Below are 10,313 nucleotides of genomic sequence, written 5' to 3' on the forward strand. Positions count from 1 at the left end.
GGCTTGCTATAATCTTGTAAAGATTTTTATTTTAATACTTTTAAAAGAGAAAAATACCAAGAAATTAAATATTGCTAACTTGTTGAAATATTTTCTACCTTTAACTCCTCAGAGATAAAATGTGTGATTGTAGGGCACACAAAAGCATTCACATGGTGTAAACATTTAAAATTTTATGCTTAAACACTGTGTGGATCTTATTCAAAGAACGCTTTTCCTTCATGTGGATTATGTGTTAGGGACAATTCACGCATAAATGCTTACAATTAGGCTGACTGAAAGTGTGTTCAATGTTAGAAAAATTAACTTAATTATAAATAAATGATACCTTACAAATGAACATTTCCCAGACATTCTGTGTAACAAATATGGGAAATACAGAAATACTATGCTTGTTTTACACTGTGTTTTCCTCAGAGCTTAAGTGACCCAAACAAATCGCCATTTACTTTAAAGATAACTTTTTAAGTTTCCATTGGTTTTTCATGCGCTAGGACTTGCAGGGTTCTCATCCAAATTCATGGAAGCTGGGAAGTGCCCTTCCAGGTAACTTCCTTCTCCCAGGGGCGGGTCTGCAAACACCACAGCTGCTCCTCACCTGCAGAAACTGTGCACAGAGCATCTCAGCCCTTCCTACCAAATAATAAGCCATTTTGTTTAATGCAATTATAAATGATAATTACCTAAACATAATGAAGATATTCTTGTCAAAGCAGAATACCCTTCCACTTATATTCCTTTAAAATTGAAGCAGGAAAGCAAACCTGCAGAGGAAATTGTGTAAAAATGGCATTCTGGCCATTTGGACCTGTTAACAGTTCAATATGTTAATGAACCTAACAAGACAATTGTTGGATCTTATTATAAGCCAAGTTTCATAATAAATTTGCCTTTTAAAGCTAAAACATAGTTTAAAAATTACAATTAAGGAAAAATTCTTCAAATATAATTTGAATTTCTTACTTGGGGCAAATAATTTAGAATCACCACCTAGTTTTTTTAATTAGGGTCTGTGCAAACACAACAGAACCCGTCGTTACTCTCACTTGCTAAGATTATTCACTACCAAAGTAAGCTAGGATTATTTCACTACCAAAATCTGAAGGTGACTCGCATTCCATAAAAGTTATAGAGAACCGCACATTTCATGAGATAGTCTTGAAAACAATGCGTACGAATAAAAACGCTCATATTTCATTATGGAATTGTAATTCTGGTTGCATGTTTTGAGAACTGCATTACACAACAAGCATGAGCACTTCGCCTGACTTGAGCGGGAGGAAATAACCCGATGAGCCCATCTCGCCAGGGACAGAGCTTGTGGAAGGGAGAGGACCGCAGGCAAGCACAGGGGGAAGCATCGGCTCCTGACGTGTTCAGAACACAGGGGCACATAAAGTGGTTCTAACTTGCTGTGGCAGCTCTTCTCACTACCACGATTCAGTGTGTATGTGCTGAAATGGCAGCACTCGAGTCTTCTTTTTCTTTTTTGAAAACCGCTTTCTCTAACAAGAAAACCCATATGGAAAACTCTGAATGCAGCTCACAGTTTAGAGAACTTCTAACGCCCTTTAACCCTGCCTTGTTTGAAGACAACACTTCTTTGGATGCACAAGCATGCCGCCGTCCTGTAGTTAAATTTACATTCTTTAAATTGGCCTTTGTAGTTAAAAATAGAAGTTATTTCACCCATTAGTGAACATGGCTTCAAATTTTTATTCCAAGGTAAAACCATGTCAGTGAGCCAGTGTAACAACAGGACAACCCTCGAAGGGTGAGGAATTTATTTCCAAAGCAATTGGAAATTCTTTGTGTCTTAAGGGAGGGGGTTTGAAAAACAAGCATTAGAATCATTATCATTATTGTCAAAGTAATTTATTTTCTGCATTCTGACTGTTCAAGGACGGAGAGACCTGGGGTTGTAAACAGGCCAGGGATGAGGCAGGAATTTACAGGGCCCGGCGTCACCAGCACAAGCCAGGAGCCTGCTAGGCACCTCGCCCCGCGACAGCACGCAGGCAGGACCCTCCCTTCCTGGTTAACAAGCACGTCTGGGTCTGGTCTCCGCTCCTCTGGCAAGCGCCCCGCGGATCTGAGCCCGCTGCGTATCCGTGTGAGGAAGAGCTGTTCTGGGAGGAACTCTCCTTGGCTCATGTCATCCGTGGCCCAGCCATGCTTCAAGCTGAATTGGTTCTCCTGAACACGGTCAGGAGGAGGGAAGAGAGGCTGAAAGATAAAGCTGTTTCAGTTTACGAGAGGAAATGTGTAATTAGTTCACAGCTATCCCCACGCTTGCTATTTATACTGAAGATTTTCAGGGTTTCTATCACTGTTCAAATATTCTGGAGCAGGTTCTACAGAAGAAGGAAAATGGGTCCCACAGCGTTTTAGAGAAAGCCTCTAACAAAAGGATAGCTTCGATGGCAGTCTTAAAAATAGATGGATCTTTTTTTTCTTCTCACTAATAAAACACACAGAGAATGTTTACGAAAAATGTTTCTGTTCTTAGGAACAAACCCCTCAGTGTGAGAGGAGTCCCCCAAAACGGTTTCATTTTTCTCTGTTTTAATTCCTGGTCTGTTACATAATATGCACGGATCATGTTTTCACTATCTGTAAAGGCACACTACGGTCTTCTCAAGAATGACGTGGCAGAAGACAGGCAGGAGATTTATACCCGGGAGGATCTTTTTAAGGCCACAAATGAAAAGCATTGTTGGAATATATTTAAGAACATCTGAGACATAATGCTTCCTTTAAAAATTTCCAACTACAGCTCCTCGCAAGGCTTTTCAATTTTCTCTCTTGAGGAGTACGGTACCTGGTAAAGTAAAAGCTAAGCGATTACAAACACATAGTAGATGGGTGTTTCATCATTTTGTGTATCAACCTCAAATGCTCACGGTTACTCTGCTACACTTTTGCTACCTATTTTTAATTCCCTACAATTAACAAAAGGAGAAGCAGAACTAGTTCAGTATGGGAGAAGGGATGTTCACTTTTCCACTTTAATTAGTAACCATAAAATGCCACATGGGTCTGTAGGAAAGGAAAAGGTACTTTCTGCTTTGCCTTTACCATCCCTTAAAAATCTAGAAAGCATTTTTCAAGTTTTCCTAAATTGTTAGGAGACACTTATTTTCTTGCAAATTAATTCTTTTTAACTCCTTATGATAGCTCTGAATCCCATAAAGAAAGATGAATTATCACATACTGAGCCCAAGCTGTGAAACAGGAGGAGACAAATAGAGACCCCTACTGTGTTTAACAATGTAGAAGAAATTCCAGACGCAATAGAGAAATTTTGTCCTTTTCCCCAACCTCCAAGCTTGTGCGCACGGAGCTGAACAGTGGAGGGCACTCTTGTTATGCTGAACGCCGGCACTGACCGGCACGCGGGCTCTCTTCGACTCAGTGGCCCACGTCTCAAATTTGTTAAGTAACGACCACCTGTGGCACAGCCACCAAATGTCTTCTGTTTAAAACATTTGCAGCTTCTAATCTGTGTGGTGAAGCACTAGGGAGGGAAACACTGTTTCCTTTATGGACACATGCAGATGGAAGCAGCCACAGCACACACTGGTTTTAACTCGGCCCCAACGCCGCGTCACATAGTAAGATGGGGGTCGCACTCCAGGCTGGAACAGCAGCTCCTTCGGTGGGATGCCGTGTGGCAGGCGCACCCAGGACAAAAATACATACATCACTATCCATGCCCACCCATGCCAACACTCCCGAAATGGGTCAGCGATGCAAGCCATCCCCACCCAAATTTGGTGAGGAGTGAAAACAAGGTCTGCGCAGGGTCCCTTTTGCTTCAGATGAGGATGGTCTCAAGTCCGACCTGACACATGCCATTCCACAGCGCGCCTCCTCGGGGGGGGGGGGGGGCACGCTACTACTCTCGCCCACGCCAGTCAGTTTTCAAATCCACTGTACATAAAACAAATAAATACGCGCAGCCACTTAGACGTACAAACACACCTGGGTCCAAACAGCCAGAGAAGCAGGAACTGCACTGTGTCCAGGAGCGAGGCTCTGATGAACTGTAACCGCCTTGTACTCAGGCTCAGGTTATTACATCATTTCCATTATTTGTCAGCACTTTACCGCGAAGTTTACACATATGCACAGAATCATCTGAGGAAAGCCACTGCCCTGGGCTGGTGAAGCCCGCAGCTCTGCACATATAGGAGCCGCACAATGGAATTACCAAACGGTGCTGAGAAGAGGTCACTCTCGAAAGGAGGACCAGGGAAGCCGGTGAACGCAGACCAAGTGCCACGGCACCTGCAGGGTTAATTAAACAGTTCAAGATGTAATAGCCACACAAAAGAAACCCGTTCTCTCTTCTTGAAGAACTATAAACACTTGTGCTGAACGAGATGGGCATTTGATAAGCCGTGCAGCACGGAGCCGACTCGTGGGTCTCTAGTTAACACTCAGACTCAGTGTTAACACTTAATAGAACAGTGTTGAGTCCTGTTGCCAAGGTCAACAGCGCAGATGCACTAATTGTATTATGAGCTTGACATCTAGTGGCCACCCCTGGCAGGGCAAAGCAGGCAAAGGTTAAATCAGCAAGGCCTGTCACGGCGCCTCTAACTACCCACCTTCGGGGAGAGCCAGGCGGAAGCTCCCACACTCCACAACCCTACCTTCCAGAGACCTCAGGCCAGGCCCGGCTCGGCGCTGGGCGGCCGGACGCTTTCCGGCAAAGCAGGGGGCAGGGAGCCACATGGTCGGCCTGGCCAAACCGGGGGTGACTGGAAAGGACAGGCCCACGGACGACAGGATTTAGACCCCGGGCTGGTGCCCGGCAGGTCTCTGGTGGACGGTTCTGCCACTGGGGCCCCTTTAATTAACAAACATATCAATCTTAATCTCTCACATAAACAGAGCCCATTACGTTATTTCATTATTTCAATTAATATTTTACACTTTCTGTAACATGACTTGACCTATTTGCTTGGAAATCACACTGACAGTTAACTACAGTTTAAGTCATTAAAGTGTCCAAATTACAAGAGAAAAATCTAAGCTCGGGGCTTTTTTTAAATATAGAGGTTTATATAAAGTAATATCAAAACACTCAATTTTACATAGATTTTACTTATGTCTGATTTTGTATGAAATGTGAAGCAACTTAGCACACACTGACATTACAAACCTGTCCCAGGACTAGCAGGATTAGATCACATCTTTACAAGACGAAGTAAGATATTTTGGTCTTATTCTGGCAACTAGTCAAGAAAATCATGTGGGAAAATAAAAACTAACAACATAAAATAACAAACCCTTCCTGTTGTAAATATTGTGCAAAAAGTATCCTCCTTGAAACTATTTTGCAACGTTAAAAGATGGTGCATAATGTCATCAGCAGTTAAGACTTGTTTTACTTAAAAAGACAAAAACAAAAACAAACACACCAAAACACCCTGCGTCAATTCTCACACTTAAGAATGCTAAATTCCAAATGATGTTCAGCACACACAACGGACACCTTGGCTGCTGCTTTGCTGAATTCCGCCTACCCCCCCCCCCCAATGTTCTCAGAGCTACCTTGAGATGAATGGTAAAGCCTCTTAGAGACTGCGGTTGAAAATGAAATCTGACCCACTTTTGCCTGCTTTTGCCATCATCTTGTATACAAAAAAATAATCAGCTTGCTAAGTAATTCCTGCTGTTGGTACATGCCTTCTTCTTTTTCTGGCTCTGAACAGATCTAAAAATATTGGATTATGCATGTGTTGTGGAAGTTTAAAATGTACATAAAAACCCCCTAACTGCTACAGAATCAGTTCTTTCTCTGTAAGGTGGGAATTGGCATGCTTTTTGTTGACCACCAAATGATGCATTTTTAAATAGGTTAAGTTTTTAAAATGTTATTTTAAAAATAAATATTTGCAAATTCTTCTTCTCCTCCCCTGCCCCCCTTAGTTACTTTTCACCTTTCATGTTTCAGAGAAAACAATCTGCCTACGAATGGTAGAAAGTGGCTTCTGTATTGTTTGCTTTTGGAATGCTGAATTGTAAATGTGTGCAGTGTGGGCTGGGGGGGGGGGTACTCAAGGCAAACCATGCATATACAGATAAAAGAAAAAAGATCCCTTCACCGAGGGCTGGTGGCCTTCTTTCCCTTAATTTAAACAAAGTCTGTGAATACCACTGGTAAATTCTTAAATCACATGCTCACCACATTTAAAAGGATTTTTAAGATAGCCATACGACTGTAAGTTGGCAGAAAATAAAAACACACTTTGAAACAATTAGTGCTAACAAACAAAATACAGGATGGCAAATTGTTTTAAATTATAATATCCTTTTGTTCTTCCTTAAATACATATTTTCTTTCTAACGACAATAAAATACATCTTTATTAAGTTGTATTTTATACAACAAAGGACAGCAATATCACACTTTTTTAAAGTTCTTAGTAGGAGTGTAAGTGCTGTTCTGTCAGAAGTTTTAATTAATTTTTCTTAGAACAAAAATATTCAGCTGGCTCAAAAGATTTCATTATCCGTGGCATATATTTAACTGAATTGTAAAGCTGCATCACTTTATTTCTAATTTTTCAGAAACAGGAATGAGATAATTTGCAATTTTAAATGATAGTTCTTACAGGGAAAGTAAGTCTCAGGCATCCTTCAAATAAATTTTACAACAGGATGACTTTAGAACTTAACACCAACCACTGTTACTTCTTCTCATTTTAGATACGTCATATTTCATTTCTTCCATGATGAGATTTGGGTAACACTGATGCTATTTTTGGATAGCTATGATTTCACTGCTTGCCTAAAAACCAAAGCCTGAGAAATAGTCCTATTTTTTAAAGAACTAATCTCTTTTTACTATAAATTAATGTGACTGTGCTCCTCTGCTCTCCCCATATTGTACTAAAAATTGTACGTGTTTTTCATGGCATTATCAACAGCCTTCAATTTTTCTTCATGCATCTACTGCTTTAATTAATGTCACGCCCAAACTGATACAAAAGAACTATTTACTTTGTCTCTAAAACACTGTTAACTAACTTAGCTCTCTTATAACTTCATGCACTGTCTGTTTCTTTCCATTGCATTTAACAAATTTACAATTTTCAGAATATCTGATTCATGCTGGAGTAAGGGAGTTTTCAGGACCCTTCCTCTTAAAAAAATATTCTAGTTATCTTACTAATAACGATCAGCACGACAAAGTAATACATCCACGAGCATTCCTTGAGTGAACGGAGAACAGAGTATCTTTTATACTCCATGAACAATCAGCTTCAGAATAATTAAATCAGAAAGAACTATTTTTTAAATAGTTTGCCTAAAGTACCTTTAAAACAATCCAGGAAACATACTACTTGACTAAGGCTCAGCCCCAGACAGGCTATTTCTGGCCTGTTGCAAAATATGATCAGGAACTGTGGCAATATCTTGATTACAATTCCCAACGACTGTGAAAAACCCAAGCTTGACAAACTTTAATCCTACGATGGGTAAAAACAAAAAAACAAAAAACAAAAAACAAAACCTGAATACGTTTCACCTCTAAATAAATTCAGTAACAAGAGAAATTCAAAAGAGAACTTGTAAATAATTTACTCCATCTTAGGTTTTCAAATATAGGCTACATATCCCTCAACATGTTTACACTATTAGGCTCACCATGCTCACATTTCTGACGTGAAATTAAAAATGAATAGCAGGGCCTCAGCTTGTTAATTGTTAAATACAAGGGGTTTTACTCTATTAATTAAAATATGCTTTAATAAAAGGAGACATTGCACATTTTGATAACGACCCTACAAAGCTGAGAAGTATTTACATTGTTGCATTTTGGGGCGGCTGTGAAAGCCGATTTTAAGCTATTCAGGAGCCACAATAATAAAGCTTTAAAATTCCTCACTGGGATGCAATGTAGTTCTTTTGAAGGAAAGACTGTCTTTCTCATTCGGCAGAAATAAATCCATTCATTTGATCATGTAGTCATTGAGGGCAATACAAAACAAACCAAGTGTGAGAAATTCTATGTGATGAAGTAAACAAAACAAAAAAAAAATCCATTTCCATGACAAAAAGATTCTTTGTCCTTAATCTACCCACCATATGCAAGCGTTTCTTTTTAGCATATCTGCTGTTCTAATCTTGGGTGACTAGGCTACAGATAAGACTCCCTACCTCCACAGCGACAAAAAGACCCTAACGAGTTCACTAATTTTATTTAATTCATTAATTCCCACCGTGTTATAAGCATTTTCTCCCTTTCCCCATTCCGACGTGGACACATACCTGCTTTGCCAAACTTTACAACAGCGTGTGATAAACTCTTAAACTCCTTTTTTTTTTTTTTTTTTTTTTTGCACCGAGTCTCACGGTAAAAAGATGCGTCTCTGCCTCGAAACAACTTACAATGGGTTAATCAAAAAAGTTGGCCGGCCTGTTTTTTCCAGGAGCTACGGTCGGAGCTCCGCGCGGCTCCGGCGACCCGCGCTCCGGCCGCCCCTGGCGCACCCTGGGGACCTGCAGACGCGCGGGCGGCAAAGCGCAGCCCGGCCGGTCCCCCGCTCTCCAGCCTCCAACTTCCGCGGCTCCTACCTTCCCTTCGGGATGCGGAGGGAGCTCCTGGCAGCCTACAGGCTGCAGAGGTGCCTGCGACACATCCAACAGAACAGGAAAGGCCCGAGGAAACTTGGAGCCACCAGAAACGTGCCGGGTCCTACCGCGTGCAAGGACCACCCCCACGCCGCGGCGGGGCTCAGCCGGCTTAATTCCCAAGGCGGCCATTAGAAAGGCCAGGCGACACTGACTTCCTACTCGCCTCGGAACGGGATCCGGGCTCGTCGGCGCGCCGGGACCTCGCGGGCCTCACGGCCCTCGGGGCACACGAGGCGGCCGACAGCCGGCCGCGGTGGGGGGCAGGCCGGGGGTCAGGCAGCGGCCCCGCTCCGAGCGCGCACCGCCCCGAGGCCGGGCTCCGAACAAAGCTAACCGGGCGGCGGCCTCCCCGGCCCGCGTCCGGCTGTAGGTGAGCTCCGGACGCGTCCCCGCTGCCGCGCTGGCCCGGGGGTCGCGCGGTCGCCGAGGCCGGGCCCAGCGTCCGTGCGCAGGGGCCCAGGGAGGGCATCGCGGAGTCGGCGGCGCGGCCCCCTGCGCCCCCCCCCAACCCGCCTGCCCCGGCAGCTCGGGCCCCCAGCCGGCCCGAGCCCCGGCGCGTCAGCGCGCTGCGCCCCAACTCGAAGCAGCCAAACCAAGTTTACTTGCCCGCAACTCCGCGCCGCGCGCTCCGGGGAGGACCGGGGTTCCTGCTGCTGGCCTGCCGGGGCCGGGCACCACGCACCGGCTCTGGGACCAGCAGTTCCCCCAGCCCGCGGCGTCCCGCGCCCGACCCCCGCCGACCAGACCCCCGCGGCCCCTCACCGTGCTCGGGAGCCCCGTCCGGCGGCGGCAGCTCTTCGTCCGACTTGAGGTGCTGGGGCTTGGCCTGCTTGCGCCGAGACATAGTGCTAGCGGCGCGCGGGCCCCGAGCGGGACATCGGCATCAGCGGGGCGGCCGGCGGGGACGACACGGGGCGCGGGGCGCGGGGCGCGGGCGGCGGCGGCTGCGCGGGCCGCGCATGGGGCTGAGCAATTAGGCTGGTGAATAATGCATGGCCATTAGCGGCGGGCCGCGCCGATTGGCCGGTCTCCAGCGGACTCGGCGGCCTATGCAAATGAGGCCGCGCTCGCAATTAGCGGCCGCGCGGGGCGAGGGGCGCCTGCGGGACCCGGCGCGGCGGCGCTCACATCTCGGCCCAGGCGGCCCGGCGGCTCGGCGCGGGCGCTCCTCGGGGCCCGGGGCGGCGGGCGCGGGGTGCGGCGGCCGCGCTGCCCAAGACGCAGGCGGCAAACTTTGGCGGCGTCCGCGCGGCGCCGTCTCCACCGGCGCGCCGGGCTCGCCCCTTTATAGAGAGTCTGCGCCGCCGCCCGCGCCCCGCGCGCGCCCCCCCGCCGCCCGGCCGCCCCTCCCGGAGCGAGCGGCCGCGGGCAGGGCTCCGGCCCGGCGCCTTTGTCTCGCCGGCCCGCTCGGGCGCCGCACCGCCTGCGCTCCGGGCGCGCAGGGTCGGGCGGCCGGCCGGCTCGGCTCCTCGGCGGCGGGTCTCGCTCGGCACGCTGGCCGCGCTCAGGCTCAGGTGCCCCTGTCTGCGGACCGTCTCTCCTCTCCGGGCTCGCGTCCCCTCCGCGGGCTCCGCCGGCGGCCGGCCGGCTCCGAGGCTCGCGGCCGGAGCGGAGCGGAGTGCGCACGCCGGGGTGGCGGGACTTCGGCAAGACCAACTTTCC

At 46.9% G+C, this 10,313-nt stretch overlaps 1 protein-coding gene across 1 annotated transcript in view; it reads right to left on the reverse strand.

The window, feature by feature from the left end:
• SALL3 (spalt like transcription factor 3) overlaps positions 1 to 9,495 on the reverse strand; it is a 16,736-nt gene extending 7,241 nt beyond the window's left edge. Inside the window, exon 1 of the mRNA XM_028102861.1 lies at positions 9,414 to 9,495. Coding sequence (XP_027958662.1) covers positions 9,414 to 9,495 — 82 coding nt within the window. The remainder of the gene's footprint in view (positions 1 to 9,413) is intronic.
• Between the last annotated feature and the right edge of the window lie 818 nt (positions 9,496 to 10,313).

Source organism: Eumetopias jubatus, unplaced genomic scaffold (genome assembly GCF_037043125.1).
Source record: "Eumetopias jubatus isolate StellerSeaLion01/CBP00866 unplaced genomic scaffold, mEumJub1_p1.0 scaffold_16, whole genome shotgun sequence".
In the NCBI taxonomy this organism is placed as follows: Eukaryota; Metazoa; Chordata; class Mammalia; order Carnivora; family Otariidae; genus Eumetopias; species Eumetopias jubatus.